Source organism: Vicia villosa, linkage group LG1 (genome assembly GCF_029867415.1).
Source record: "Vicia villosa cultivar HV-30 ecotype Madison, WI linkage group LG1, Vvil1.0, whole genome shotgun sequence".
NCBI classification, from domain to species: domain Eukaryota; kingdom Viridiplantae; phylum Streptophyta; class Magnoliopsida; order Fabales; family Fabaceae; genus Vicia; species Vicia villosa.
In genome coordinates, this window is record NC_081180.1 from 250,377,593 (window position 1) to 250,394,199 (window position 16,607).

The 16,607-nt window shown below is 31.8% G+C and overlaps 1 protein-coding gene across 1 annotated transcript; it reads left to right on the top strand.

The window, feature by feature from the left end:
- The first annotated feature begins 6,448 nt into the window (after positions 1-6,448).
- LOC131645148 (probable receptor-like protein kinase At1g11050) lies at positions 6,449-9,521 on the top strand. Its single transcript, XM_058915808.1, has 2 exons — positions 6,449-8,684; positions 9,288-9,521. The coding sequence occupies exons 1-2, from the start codon at positions 6,727-6,729 to the stop codon at positions 9,304-9,306; spliced, it is 1,977 nt and encodes a 658-aa protein (XP_058771791.1). The 5' UTR covers positions 6,449-6,726; the 3' UTR covers positions 9,307-9,521.
- The last annotated feature ends 7,086 nt before the right edge of the window (positions 9,522-16,607 follow it).

Below are 16,607 nucleotides of genomic sequence, written 5' to 3' on the forward strand. Positions count from 1 at the left end.
GGTGCACAGTCCCCATCTTCCATTTGACGATGCAACCTTGTATTCATGACATATGAGGTGGGAGAACCATGTGGCTAGACATCTTCTTGAGAGGTGTCTGTGATAGTTTGATTTTGTTCAGGGCATCCCTAGTCCAGTTCTTGAAGCTCCAGCTGGTGGCATTTACAGATAGTTTCAGAGCCACATCATCAGCTCTGCCTGTGTGGTTAGAGCTAGCGCAATTCCGGTACAGTATCCTCATAGTGTGAGGATGGTTACTTGGAGTGGTATTACAATATATCACACTCTCACCTCATACCATTGAATACAGGGTCTTCTGATGTTCTGGGACCTTCTGGTGTTAGGGTTTCTGAAGTTGAGGTACAGGCTGATGTCATTCCGCCACCACCACCTCCACAAGGGACCTGGATAGCCGCCTCCAATTGGTTGTTGTTCTTGTAGATAACCTCGCAGGTTTGGTAAACCTTGATGATGAGGTTTTTACAGGATTATCTAGGATAGTGGGCATAGCCCGTTGGGGCTTTTGTATGTGTATTATAGTTTTCCTATGTATATTTTGTGACATAGACTTCTTATCACCGTACTTATTTATTGCATAATATTTTGGAGATTGCACAATTCAAAGATAAATTAAAAACAAACATAAATTAAAAAACCCAACATAAAATAGTACAACAAACATAAATTAAAAAACACTAAACATAAAAACCTAGGTACTACCATATGATTCTGGACGTTTCAACATCTTCATTATGTTATCAACGGATCTTGTTATCTGCGCATCCAACTCGATCAGACCTTTATTTATCCTACGAAAAAATAAAATTTCCACATGGCCTTGACATCTTCGTCGGTCTTCAACTCAATCAAGTTGTATTTCACTCTTCCATTTTTTTTTTTTTTGATAATCAAAGGGATATATTAAAAAGCACTAGGGGTGCTTAACCCAAAAGTTACAAAGAAAAGATAAAAAAAAGGGTAAAAACCCCACTCGGATCGACACACCAATTCGGCCAACATAAACTAGAATCAATGTTAAATAAAGTCAAAAACCATTTCCAAGAGATGAATTTAATCAATCCCATCCCATCAAAGTTAGACAAAATATTGCCTTTAAAAATGATTTAATTCCGACACTTCCAAGGAACCCAACAAAAAATCAACTCGAAGAACCAACCCAAATCCATTTGAAAAAACGACTTACAAGAATTATCCAATAAAGAAAGTCGCTCCAAAATAGTTTTGGCCGAAGAAGCATCATCCATCCGAAGGCAAATACACAACTTACTCCACCATAATCTAGCAATAGAACAATGAAGGAAAATGTGATCCAAATTCTCTTCAACATGACAACACAAAGGACACACCAACAAGTGAGAGACAATTAAAACTTCACCCTTCCATTAATATCAGCCTAATCTTCACGAAAATCGTTCTTCCTCGCCCGTCTGTTATCGATATCAGGTAATAATTTATTTAACTTGTCTGTCAAATTAGCGAGAGATGTGGCGCTATCCAAAAACTTAAATTTAACAGGAAGATTGTTTACGTATAAATACACTTTCATCTTAATCAAAATTCCATCGTCTATTAGGTTTACTTATATTTTCTCCTTAAGAAAAATATTCCTAATTTTATGGCTTGACCTTCTCTGTAATGCCCACTAAACAAAAACATAGAGTGCTTTAGTTTAAGGACAAAAATACAATCAAATGATTAATTCCTTCCAGTCCAAAATATGTCACTCCTACGTTATAATAAAATATATATATAAAAAATTATAAAAATAAAATATTTGTTAAATATTCGGGAGTACAATAAAAGAGTATTTACGTATATTCAGAGACAACAGACTTTTGAATGCTACCCTCTCTGTTCCTTTTTAAGTGTCATTTTAGCAAAAAACTCTTTAACCAAGATAGTGGATTGTTAGAGTTACTTTTCCTATCATACCCTTATTTATTTTTCTCTTTCCAAATAAATTCATTCATATATTCTCTTTTTCCAATAACTAATTGAAAAATGTGAGGTGGAGTTATTGAAAAAATATGGGTATAATTGACAAATTATAACATTAAATTGTAAAACGACACTTAAATAGGAACAAAAAATTTCTTCTAAAACGACACTTAAAAAGGAACGGAGGGAGTAATATATTTAAAGTGAATGAAATATGAATCAACTCAACCCTATAGCTGAATATTTATAAATGAGAGTTTTTGGTGAAATTATATCAGCACATACGTAATAATAATAATAATATATGAAAGTATTTACTTCCTCCGTTTTTTATTATAAGTCGTTTTAGAAAAAAATTGTATTTAAATATAAGTTGCTTTACAATTCTTCCAATGAATAATATAATTAATGCTACTCTTTCTATTATATCCTTAAATATTTATTATTCTCTCTCCTTTCAATTATATAAATTTATCTTCCATATGTGATTAATGAAGGATAATTTTGTAAAAACTTTCATAATTTCTCATTTTCATACAACAATTATTATTTTTCTTAAACGGTGTGAAAAGTCTAAAATGCTAATAAAAAACGGAGGGAGTATATGATATAGACAATACCATGAAATGAAATATCTTATATTAGAAGTCATGTCTATCATTGATGAGTTGATTATAGTATACTCAAGTTTTGTAACAATCCACATAGTTGCAAAGTGAATGTGCCAAAGTCAGAACACCTTTCTTGCTTTAGCAAATATACCAATAATTCGTCTAGCCGCCCATGAGAACATGCACATCCATTAAAACTGCGTGTCCATAAAATTCCATATAGCGACAAAAACATTATTGTTCATTTTCTTTTATTAAATGCTTATTTTCAACTCCATCATCATCTTGTCTTATTCATTGTCTTATATTCTTTAATGACAAAACTATTCATGTTAAATATTAATATTGTAAACTTTCTAGATAAAATTTTCTTATAGTTAATAATTGAAGTGTAATTTCAGGTATCAATTTATTATAATAGTTTTTATTTATTTATTAATTTTAAATCTGATCCATGTGATTTTAATAGTATATATAACATGTTTCATAACATTTTGTTTTGATTGCGTAATCTGGTGGTTCTCTTATAAGATATAATTCATATTTTTTATTGTTTATTTTTCACTTTTAAGTATAGAGTTTTTCTTATTTGAAAATTATAAAAAAGATTGAACAAAAATTTAATTAAAAATTATTAGAAATCAAAATTTCCAAAGTCAATTGAAAAGCTATCAAATTTTATTCTTATATATAAAAAAATTGTTAATTTTTTTCCCACGTGACAAAGTTTTATTTTTAAATTAATTAGATATTTTTATTCTAATAAACCAATGATCTTTTGATCACACCTATGACTTAGGTATTTTAGATAGACTATAACATTAAATTTTATATTAGCAGCGACTTAAATATAATGGTAATTTTTGAGTGGATAACAAAGTACTAATTGATTAATGCTACTATGATTATCTATTTATCTAACATTTTAAGATTTTAAATTGAAATGTGGTGTCTGTAGAGTCCAGCTATTTCCACATAGCAAACATATATTTGACAAAATAGAAGATACATGTGATGACATCTAGCAGGGTTTATGGTGTACATTTGTTATCATGCATATCTTACAAAATACACTTGTTGTGGTGCATGCCTTACAAAGTACACTTGTTATGGTGCATGAAAAAGAATTATTACTACAATGTTGTACTTATAATAAAGTTCTTAGTATGCTCTGTGGTTGCAACATTGTTTGATCGTAGTATTGTGAAAGTGTGCCTTAGTAAGTTTTAGCTAAGGAAAGACTTGGTATTTAAGCGTGTCAATATTGACCCACTCTCTTTTTTGGGAATTTTCTAGTTGCACTATTTACAAACTACGGTGATTTTCCAATGTATGACACTATTTACAAAACTCCTAGTTGAAGGAGGGTTCTATCAGTCATGACCCGACATAAATTTGAAAAGACATTTGCAGACCATTGTGCGTTTGTGAAGAAATATGATAATGGTGAACCTATCATACTTTTGTTGTATGTTGATGATATGCTCATTGTTGTGAAAGACAAGACAAGGATAGCTTCTCTAAAGAAGGAATTGAGCAAATCTTTCGCCATGAAAGATTTGGATGCTGTAAAGAAGATTCTTGGAATGAAGATCATTCAAGATTGGCCCAAAAGAATGTTGTGGATGTCATAAGAAGATTATATCAAGAAAGTCCTTGAGAGGTTCAACATGCATAATACTAAACTTGTGCATGTACCACTACCTGGTCATCTGAAACTCAGTAAGACACAGTGCCCAAGCAATGAGAATGAAAAAGAAAAAATGAGCAAGGTACCCTATTCTTGAGTTGTAGGTAGCTTTATGTATGCAATGGTTTGTACAAGACCAGACATTGCTTATGCTGTAGAAGTTGTGAGTAGATTCCTGTCAAATCCAGGAAAGGAGCATTGGAATGCTGTGAAATGGATAATGAGGTATCTAAGAGGAACTGCCAAACAATCTTTGTGCTTTGGCAATGAAAAGAAATTACTCATTGGTTATGTAGATGCAGATTTGGCAGGAGATGTAGATTCAAGAAAATCTACTTTCGGGTATCTGATTACTTTTGCAGAAGGAGTTGTCTCATGGCAATCACGATTACAAAAGTGCATTGCGTTGAGTACCACTGAAGCTGAATACATCGCAGTCACAGAAGGTTGTAAGGAAATCATGTGTATGAAGAAGTTCATGCAAGAGTTGGGCCAGAATCAAGAAAGTTATGTTCTCTATTGCGATAGTCAGAGCACAATTCATCTCAGTAAGAACTCAACATATCACTCAGGGTCAAAACACATTGATATGAGGTATCACTGGATTTGGGATGTGTTGGAGAGTAAACTATTGAAAGTAGAGAAAGTTCACACCAATGAGAATGTGACAGACATGATGACAAAACCTCTACCAAAAGAGAAGATAGAGTTTTGCAAACAAGCTGCTGGATTGGAAGCAACTCCGAACTAATTCAGATCACTCCCCTAGAGGGGAAGAAATGTGGGGTCCAGCCATTTCCACATAGCAAAAATACATTTAACAAAATGGAAGGTTGCATGTGATGACATCTAGCAAGGTTTATGGTGTACACTTATTATGGTTCATGTCTTACAAAATACACTTGTTGTGGTGCATGCCTTACAAAGTACACTTGTTACGGTTCATGGAAGGCAAAAAACAAGTGTCTTCATGCATCTAAGGGACCTTTGCCTTGCTTCTCCTATAAATAGGACCAAGAGCAAGCATTCAATTCACACAACCACAAGAGAAACAAGAAGCAAGAGAAATAGAGTTTTTCTCAAGAGAGAAAATTGTTTCTTAGAGAGTTCTTGTGAGAGAGAAATAGTGAGCCAATTTGTGAGAGTGTTTCTTACAAATTGAGAGATACTTTGTAGAGAGTTCCACCTAAGGTGAAGTTGTTGTATTCCCATTATCATTATAGTGGAAGTTTTAAGAGGCCTAAGGGTCCTGTGGTTTTTCCTTTCTCACATTGAGAAGGTTTTCCACGCTAAAATTCTTGTGTCATTGCGCTTTTATTTTTCACGTTTCTGCTAGTGCCTATGTTTGAGTTCACGGAGGAGGAAAATTATGGAGGTTATTTTCCATCGGTGTCTCCCTCTCTTGTGATTATGAAGTATTTGTTTCATTAGTGCTTTCAACTCTCCTGAACTCCCTAAAAGTGGTATAAGAGCCATTTATCTAACACACAAAAGTTATCAATTTAGAAACATTGATTTCATTTATGCTCTCGACTCTCTCAGACACTCCAATAGTTCGCTCAGATCTCGTAGGGACTAACATTTGTGTGAAAGAGTGTTGAGTACAAATGTGAGTAATTAAAGTCTCACATTACTTATAAATGGATACAATGTTGGATTTATGAAAAAGTTATCATTAACCTCTTGTTCTCGATTTTCCTAGATTCCCAACAAATCAATAAAAATTCATCACTAAACCACGTCATATCATTAACTTAAAAATTATAATTTGATTTGACAAAATACATTGATTGATACTGAAAGATTATTTTAGATTAATTTACACTGTATATTTTTTTTGTCATATAATATTTCATAAAAATATTTTATATTTTGATTACCCTTCTAGAATACACATTAGGATTAGTCGAACTTGAAACAACCTTTCAAATAAGCAACTCTTTACAATAATATTTGATGTGGTATATGTTGTGAAGTCTTCCAATATCATTTTGATAGTAAAGTCTGTCCTTTACTTTACCTCTATATATAATAACAACAAAATGATTACAAACAAACAAAAAGAAATAAAATATCACCCAACTTGATGAAGCGCGTGATATCCACTCTCCTACATTGAAAACTCAGTTTAACAACCTATAGAAAAAACACACACAACTACACCTAATCCAACACCAGCTGCCACAAAAAATGTCACATTTTGACCAAAACCTCGTTCATTGTTCATTCATTTGATTCCATTTTCATTTCTCAACTCCATTATTTTCATCCTTTAACTCAATCTCTCTCTCTCTCTCTCTCTCTCTCTCTTCTAGATTCTCCATTTTTTTCTTCACTCACCCCCTTTTCCTCTTTTGACTCATCAATCATCACCCTCCACACAAATATAGTAACTTTTCAACTTCCAAAAAAAACATATAACCTTGTCCCAAAACAAAGGTGAAAAAAACACAACACAAACAAAAGATGAATTTTGTTCTTGTTTTTCCTTTCTTTCTATGTCTCAACATCATGATGAGTGTCTCAGCAGCTCCTACTCCTTCTCCATCATCTTCATCATCATCATCATCATCACCATGTCCTATGGATCTTAACTATGTCCTAAGAATCCATTGGAACTCATCTTCTTGTCAAAACCTGAAGCCTCTAGAATCAAACACAAGCAATTGTTGCATATCACTTTTGTCTCTCTTTGGAATAGGCTTAGCCCAACATCTAAAAGAAACCTCACAGTTCAATCTACAAGACCTTCAAACTTCACTTTCATGCATGAAAGATTTTCAAACAAAGCTCAATTCTTTATCACTTTCAAACACCCTGGTCAACTCTTGTTTCGACCCTCTTCAGTTTGTTATCTCACCTCACATATGTGCAGGGATTGAAACTGTCCATGATTGGAATCAGAAGTTGGGTCAGAACACCACTCTCAACACTGCTTGTAAGCCAGATCTGACTGATCTCTCTCAGTGTGATGTTTGTTTGGCTGCTGGTTTACAGGTTAAGCAGAAGCTTGTTTCTATTGATGGTAATTCTTCTCACTCGTTGGATTGTTTCTACTTTGCTATTCTTTATGCTGCTGGGATTGTGAATGAGTTTGGACCTGAGAGTAATGGTGCTGTTACTTGTGCTTTTAGTTTACCTGTTTATACGCAAACTGGTTCGGGTTCGAAGAGTCGTCAGGGGCTAGTTTTCGGGTTAACCGGAGCTGGCGTTGCGTTGTTTGTTATGAGTTCTTTGTTGGGTTTATATGTTTGGTATGATAGGAAACGTGTGAGGGAGAGGAAGCTTGAAACTTTTCAATTTGATTTTGATCCTGAGGAGCAAGGGTCTAGAAGAAGGTTGAGGCCGAATACCGGGTCGATTTGGTACAAAATTCAGGAACTTGAGAAGGCTACTGATAACTTTTCATCCAAGAATTTCATAGGGAGAGGTGGGTTTGGTTTGGTTTTCAAAGGAACTTTGGCTGATGGATCTGTTGTTGCGGTTAAGCGGGTTTTGGAATCGGATTTTCAAGGCGATGCCGAGTTTTGTAATGAGGTTGAGATTATTAGTAATCTTAAGCATAGGAATTTGTTGCCTCTTAGAGGCTGTTGTGTGGTTGATGAGAGTGAGAATTATGGTGATAGAGGAAGTCAAAGGTATCTTGTTTACGATTACATGCCGAATGGAAACCTCGAAGATCATCTTTTTGTGTCGAAGGATTCTTCGAAACCGAACAAATCGTTGACTTGGCCTCTAAGGAAGAACATAATCTTGGATGTGGCAAAAGGGTTGGCTTATTTGCATTATGGAGTTAAGCCTGCAATTTATCATAGGGATATCAAAGCTACTAATATTCTACTTGATGAAGATATGAGGGCTAGAGTTGCTGATTTCGGACTCGCGAAACAAAGCAGGGAGGGTCAGTCTCATCTCACTACTAGGGTGGCGGGGACTCACGGTTATTTAGCGCCGGAGTACGCGCTTTATGGTCAACTGACCGAGAAGAGTGATGTGTATAGCTTTGGCGTCGTTGTTTTGGAGATAATGTGTGGGAGGAAGGCTCTTGATTTGTCTTCGTCGGGATCGCCACGGGCGTTCTTGATTACGGATTGGGCTTGGTCGTTGGTGAAATCGGGGAAAATAGACCAGGCTTTGGATGGTTCTCTTTTGAAAGACGAAAACAATACTAGTTCGAATCCGAAGAGCATAATGGAAAGGTTTTTGCTGGTTGGAATTCTGTGTTCTCATGTAATGGTCGCTTTGAGACCGACGATTTCAGACGCTTTGAAGATGTTGGAAGGCGATATCGAAGTTCCTCAAATTCCAGACAGGCCTATGCCTCTTGGACATCCTTCGTTTTATAATAACGAATCCATCGGCAACACTTTTAGCATTTCTCCGGCGTTAAGCGGCCTCAAATTGCCCGCGGGAGACATGCTCAGGTAATTAATTGACGAGTTAGTTAGTTAGTTATCTTAATCGCTTATATATCGCCTAAAATGTAGAACGGTGGAAGCTGTTTTCGATCTATGGTCTGCCCCGATCATCATGTTGATACCGATATACGACCTCAGTCGAGGCTAATAAACAAATGAGAGCATACCATGTTACAAGTTAGTTAATTTGATGAAGATCTCAAGACCAAAGCATCAAGACATTTAGCAGCTAGAGTATATGTAATAGTTTAGGATATTAGAAGATTATCTTGTAAGAAGGTTTGCATGAATTGCTTTTAGTTGTTTTCTTGTAAAACAAGGCATGTGAAAATAAATCTGTATATAAAGAAAAATGTTTTGCTTGGTGAAAAGTTAGTGTTATCGGCTCTGTAATACCAACACCTCTGAAAAAAAATGTGCATGTGTCCATATCTGTGTTAGTGTGAGACACGACCAATACCGACACTTATGATTAAAATTAATTTTTCAAATTAATACTGATATCGACGTATTTGTGTCTGATATTGACGTATTTTTGTCTGGTGTCTGCTGATCGTGTGTATGTTGGAATAAAGTAAATAATTTACTTCTTTTTTATGCTTAAAACAGGTCAATTAGTGAGAGATGATTGATGAACTAGCCCTCAAATGAATCAGCAAGTCAAGGATCTAACTTATTATTTTTGTTTAAATGCATAACATTAAAATGGGGCAAAAATCAATTATTTTTTTTGTCCTTTTATTTTTTTATTTTTTTGAATAGTTTTGGTATATACTTGTAAGTAGTTTAAGATAGTTTTTCAGGTTGACCAAATTTCTGTATAAAATATGTATATGATTATGTTTTTTATGTTCATAGTCATGACTAAATTAAGTACTAGAGGGAGAAGTTGAATCCTCTGCAGTTGACTTTTTGCGCTATTCATTTAGTGATGATTTTATAAACCGTTTGATTTTGATTGCATGGTTAAAAAATGTTTTTATTTCATATTTTTAAATTTATCTATTTTAAATTATAATTGTTCAATTTTAATAAGACGATTATCAACGCTTAAATGTGTGATTGCAAGGGATTTTGATTCCAAGAAACCGCATTGCTTCAACATATAATTGCAAGGGATTTTGACGACTTCAGTCGAGTCACATAATGTTTCACGTCTCCCTTCTTCTTCTCATTCTTTCCAATTTGTTTTTACATCTCAACCAAACAAGCCCTTAAGTCATCATTAAAAAGTGAAAGTACCAAAATACCCTCCAACCAAAAATTAATTACTAATGTGTTATTTAGTTCCATTCTAACCATATCAGTAGACTTGATTGATTACTAAAAAGAAAGGTCAATTATTCTCTCTAATTATCATTTAATTAATTTAAATGATAATTATTGGTGTCGGAGAGTCGAGGTATTACAATATATATATAAAAAATAGTATATTATATGTTAATTAAAAACAGTATATTATTTGCTATGAAAAATAGTATATTATGTGTTTATTAAAAACAGTATATTATTTATTTATTAAAAATATGTATATATTTTTATTTATATTATATTATTAATAAATTTTGAATATATATTATATATTTATTAAAAACAATATGTTTTATGTTTATTAAAAAACAATATATTGTTAAAAACAAATTATATTATATTTTTAATAAAAATAGTCTAACATGTTTATTAAAGGTAGAATTAAATTTTTTATTTTTTATTTTTATTCAAGTGATTTTACATTTTTATTTATATTATAATATAGATTAAAAATAGTGTAAACAAAATATGATTAACAACATAATATATTATATATTGTTTTAAAAAAACATAATAATAATTTTCATTTTGTTGTGTATGTTTTAAATTAAATTTATTCGTCATAGGTTAATGCATATCAAAGAAAATGTTTAAAATGTTTCAACATAAATGAATTTTCATTTTGTTGTGTTGTTTAAAATTAAAAACGAAAAATATTTTGAACATCTTTCACAGATATCCATTTATTTATAATGGATTGATAGCTGGTTTGACTTTTAATCAATATTTAACGGTAGATTAATAGCTCAACTGATAAATGATTCTTTTGATCGGTACAATTATGATTGATTTAACAATTAATCTATATGAGGTTCAATCTCCAAGTTCAACTTAGAGATCTTAAGATTGATTTAACAATTAATCTAATAATGCCATTTAAAATTAAATATATACCAATAAAAAAACAAACTATCAAAAGTTAGCGTTAGCATAAATAAATTTTCCATGCAGCTAAATCTATGAAATAAATTTCTAGAAAATAAACAAAAGTGATAAAAATACCTGCCAAATTTAATTTTAAAACAAATAGATAGCTTGAATTAAAATAAATTTATTTAAGTTTGACAAAATATCAATATTTATGAGTACATTTTTATTTAATAGCATTTTATAAAATATACGAATTATTTATTATCTATTGTAGCTCTCCAGAAGAAATGTATCTAAGCACCACAAAGTATGCACCAATCAGAAGAATCATAGTAGTGGTGTTAGCAATTCTCATAACAATCATGCAAGCACTTTAGTAATTCCTGACCTGATTTTATGCCACAAATATAAAAGTAACACTTTATTTTATATAAAAATGTTGGAAGCTTGTTTGAGTTATAGTCTTGAGATTGAGTGATGCACTCAACCTGTATCGCAAATATCATCATCATCATCAAGATCATCACAATATATTTTTGAATTTGACTCATTGCCATTTCCATAAAAAATAAAAAATCTCAACTTTGTGATGTTTGAAAGCATGCACAATACTCATTAGACATAATGTTTGTGTTAAACAATTATTTATAGCTAAGGTTTTCTTTTTTACCGATTATATCTAGAATTCTTGTTAAAATATAATTATTCATTGGATAAGGGAGTTTTATTTTATGAGGAATCTAGAATTATTTTTATAAGGTAATTTGGTATTCCCTTAACTATTATTCTATGTATTTAACAACACTCTATCTCCCCCTTTAACATTGATTTCTATCCTAGAAATTATTATTATACGCAACTCTTTTTATGTCATTCTTAATAACATGACAATTCTTAATTATTTTATCATTATCTTTTATAATAAATATTCAATGTTAATTTAGATTATTTTTTATAAAAAATAATATCAAAAGTGACAAAAAAAGGAAAATGTGTTTTGATTTATTTTTGGTTTAAATAATTAATCTTCAATAACTATTCAAATAGCCAATGACAATTCAATTTTACAAAATTAACTAAATTGAATAGAACAATTATAACACCCAAGTAATATGTGTCTAGAATGATACTATTCAGTAATATTATTTTTGGTTCTAAAACATAATACATAATATACAAAATGCACGATTGAATATATATTTAAATTGAAAATTATAATAAAAATAGGTTTATTTTCCAAAATAAAGAAGAGCAATTGCGGACATTATTTGAAAGGGTAAAACTTGTTTTAGCGGTTAACATCGAGATACATAGCCCGTGTGTTGCACGAGTTTGATTAGAATTTTAATTTTAATTTTTTTAAACCAAAAATATATTTGATTAAATATAGTTAATTATAATCATATGATTAAACATGCTTTAAAATTATATTAAATATAAACAAAAATTAAACAATATGAAAATTCTTAATTAATTATACATAAAAAACGATCAATTATTTTCCTTAAATTAGAAAGATATGTCATATTTACGTGAATAATGCAATATTATACAAAATTGTTATATCAAATTATTTGTATATATTATTTGTGGTTAATCATTAAATTCATAATATATATATATATATATATAAATAAGTGTAGATGAATCTAAATTTCAATTATTAATTTAGTGTTTAGTCTATAATAAATATTTACCAAAGCTAAGAATTTTTTATTCAATTTCAAGTCCAAAAAAAGTTTTAAATTATATATTATATCTTACCATATTAATTTTTTTCGGTGTTCCTATGTTAATCAAGTAACTTCATTCATATTTTTGTAATTTTTAAATTTATTTATTGTAATGAAAAAAATATATTGTGACCTGATTAATAGATTGGTTATTTTATGGGGCATAGAAAACTGTTACTTATTATAGGTCAATGTATATCATTAATGAATTGAAAATTTTTATATAATCATCTCAATAAATTAATTATTTTATTCATATCAATAATTAAATTAAATAAAAATGAGTTTGAAAATGAAAATGGAAATTTAAAGAGTCTTGTTTTTTTTTAATTTTATAGGCATGGACGATTCTAAAATTTATTAATTTAAGTTATTAATTTTTTAGCCAAGCTATGTTAATTTTCTTTATTAAATAGTGATATTTAGATTCTTAAATATAATTTTAAGAATTTTTTTTAGATTAGTTCTCATATTCATAATACATATTATTTAAATATTATAATAAATCAAATACTTTATACTTTATCATTACATAACTCCTAAATCATATTCAAAGTTCAGTAACTTACAACTAAATCAGCGATTGTCTCGTAGTCGTTAAAGCAACAGTTATTAATGTTGTTGCTTGTATTTGGTATGCTTGGAATCAGGCCAGGTTTTAGGATAATCTTGTCTATTGGAAATCTAGTTGTGCTACCATTCACTCTCTCACTTCATTGCCGGGTAATCTCACTACTAAAAGAGCGTGTTCTTCTATTTTGAATTTTTTCGTTGTTGAAGAATTTTCAGGTTATGATGCACCCTCCTCGTCCTATTATTGTTCAGTAAGTTTTGTGGTCTCTTCCTCTCTTTGGTTGGACAAAGGTGAATGTTGATAGGGTAACTAGCAGCTTTCTTTCGTTGGCTGCGTGTGGTGGCATTTTTCGGAACATGGTTGGGGAGCATCTTGGTAGTTTTAGTTATTGTTTGGGTGAAGGAAATGCTTTAAATGCAGGGCTTACGGGGGCTATTCTAGCAACGGAGACAGCTTTTTGTAATAGTTGGAATAATTCTACCTATTATTCATATAAAAAGACAATATTATTAAAATGATATGTAACAAAAATTAATTATTTTATTGGTTACAATGCTTAACAAAGAGAGATAAAAAATTATAAATATAAAAATAAATTTCTTCCCGATGGAATTGATAGTTGTGAATAAGAAGATTGATGTTAATGGATGCGAGTTTTTCCATAAAATATGCAATTTGATTTGTCTACACGGAGGATGTGGATAACTTCAGGCTTTTCAAATAAGATATCTTTGATACTTTGGATGACTCAAAGTTTTGTTCCAGGTGAAGTGTGAATGGTACCGCCAAAATCATTAATAATAATGCATGAATAATTGAGAGAGTTCCACTAAAAAGTAAATTCTTCTCGCACTATCATTTTTGTTTATGGAAGATCTCCAATAATTAAATAAACACATTTAAATCAAATACACATTTCTCTCAAAGATTACTATTAAAATTATACTTACATGAGCTACAGTTTTTCTCATGATTTTCAAGTAACAAGAATGGAAAAGTAGAAACAATATAAGAGTTTTCCTTTTCCTCTTCTTTTCATTCACATAACAAAAATTATTATATTCACATAAAAAAATAAAAATAAGTGGAAATTGTAAAAGTAGATAACAAAATATTATATTGATTCTCAAAATAATTTATTACACAATACTATTCATAAAATATTTAAATACTCGATACATAGATTAAGCTGACTCAATGGCCCGTAATATAAATCAAAATCTTTAACTTACAACATAAATCAAAGTATAATTAAAACATAAGTGAGAACTAAGAAAAAATAATAAAAATATCAATACAAAATGAAAAGTAGCTCTCATTTCTATATGGGATGGAATATAAGACATGTTTATATTGAATAAAAGTTTCTTGGAAATGGAAGGAATATGTATGCTATTTATTTTTTATATATACATTATTTTTTCAAAAGTAAATATGCAATGATGAAACATGTTGGGAACTAATGTCTCCACAATACTGGATATGTCTGGACCACCGCAAAATCTCACGGCACAGGTTCAAAGGTTCGAGGCAGTTTCGGACCACCACACAAACCACAAGTCACCAACAGAACAAGTCACAATCGGAACCAGAAACAGTCACCAACAGAACATAGTCACCAACAGTACTTATACCTGTGAAAATCATCCCGCCCCGCTCACAGGTGTAGACTAGGTCAGAGTAAGGTCAAAGAAACACAACATACGGTCCGCGTGAAGTAATACCGTCACAGCACAACTATGGATGACGATAATACCAAATTTGAAACATGCTTTGCTCGTGGAAAGCATGGATAAATCGTGATACGTGACACCTCAGAGCCAATTATGTTTCCATTATATCCTAGTGTTCCTATAGTTCACTCATAGCCTGTGTATTTGGTCTTTTACCTCATGGAACAATTCCACCTGCCAAGGAAAATACAGACAGTCCAAAACTATGATGCAGAAAAGTAAAAATGCAAATAGAATGCAATGCAAAGAGATAAATATGTAAAGCAATAAAGAAAATAAACACCCAATGATAAATAAGCAAGTGTTATGACTGACTCGCATAAGGATGTACCAACAAGAGCTTCGCACACATCCCCAGCAGAGTCGCTAGATGTCGCTCCCGAGATTTTCGTCCAAGTTCAAACGCGAAAGTGGCGCAGAAAAGAGAGTCGTCATCCGCGTCTATTTATCCCAAGAGAGGGAAAGGGAACACAGAATAAACTTGGGGAAAGGAAAAGCATGGTTGAAGCGAACCAGAGAAATAGGTAAGGGAGTCGGTTACGTGAGAGGAAGGTGTTAGCACCCCTCACGTCTATCGTACTCGATGGGATCCAGGCTTGTTGTCTAATCTATGGGTGTGTAAAAGAAACTATGACTAATCTGAGCTAGGATGCATGAAATGTAGGGAAAATAAAATGTTGTACTCGCACGGGTCCTACCCTGCTGCCTATGTATCCTTTTTGAGAAATCAGAGTTACCGTAGCTCAGCTAACTAGTTTCTGTTTATTTTATAATTTTTAGGCATACAGTTACATTCGCATCCTATGGTAGCTCGACATTTGGAGACTTATGCGCGAAAGGTAGGAAGGAAATAACGTGATCTTAGGCGCCGTGAAGGCAAAAGAAAATAAAGAGTGTGATTTGTGTTTTAAAGAATTCATGAAAGAGAACCTAATGCAAAGGAAAGTTTCTACCTAAGTTAGCATGCAAAAAGAGACTACACTAAGTCTAGCAACCTACAAAAGAAAGAAAACACAAAAGCAATATCATACAAACGAGCGCCGCTCGAAAAGCAAAGAACTACCGAAGTAGCGACCTAGGGACAGGGGAATAGAAAATAAAAGGGAAACTTTTAGCCAACATGGTCAAATCGACCGAGGCAAACAAATCTACTGTGATGGATAAGGGTGTCTATATTGCGGTATCATGTCTGTAGCAGTGAAATTTGTGAAACTAAAGTCATTGATTGACTTAGCTCAGATATTTTAAACAGAGTCGTCACCGCGCTTTATTGTTTCCAAAGGAAATGGGAGAAAGAGCGAAATAAAACCCACAAAAGTTTTTAAAATCAAAACTAATAAACTTATCAGAGATTTAGGTACGGGGGGTTTGTTATGCAAGGGGAGGGTTTTAAGCACCCCTCACATCTACGGTACTCCGTAGGAACCTTTTTATTGTTATTATTGTCATAAAGTGACTGTGTTTTTTTGTTTAAATAGAGTGGGAGGATGAGAAAAGAAGATTTTAAAAATGAGCTCGATAAGACATCGCATCTTAGGCTTACATACCCCTTAAGTGCAATAGGAAAGTCAGAGCTTTTGTAGTTCCTCTTAAAAGGAAAATAAATAGCCACATGGCGAAATCTTTTTTGGTGTTGATCTTTAACAATATTCAACGGATTTTTAAAAATGTTAAGTTTTAACAATAGTTAATAAGTTTTTAAAAGGAG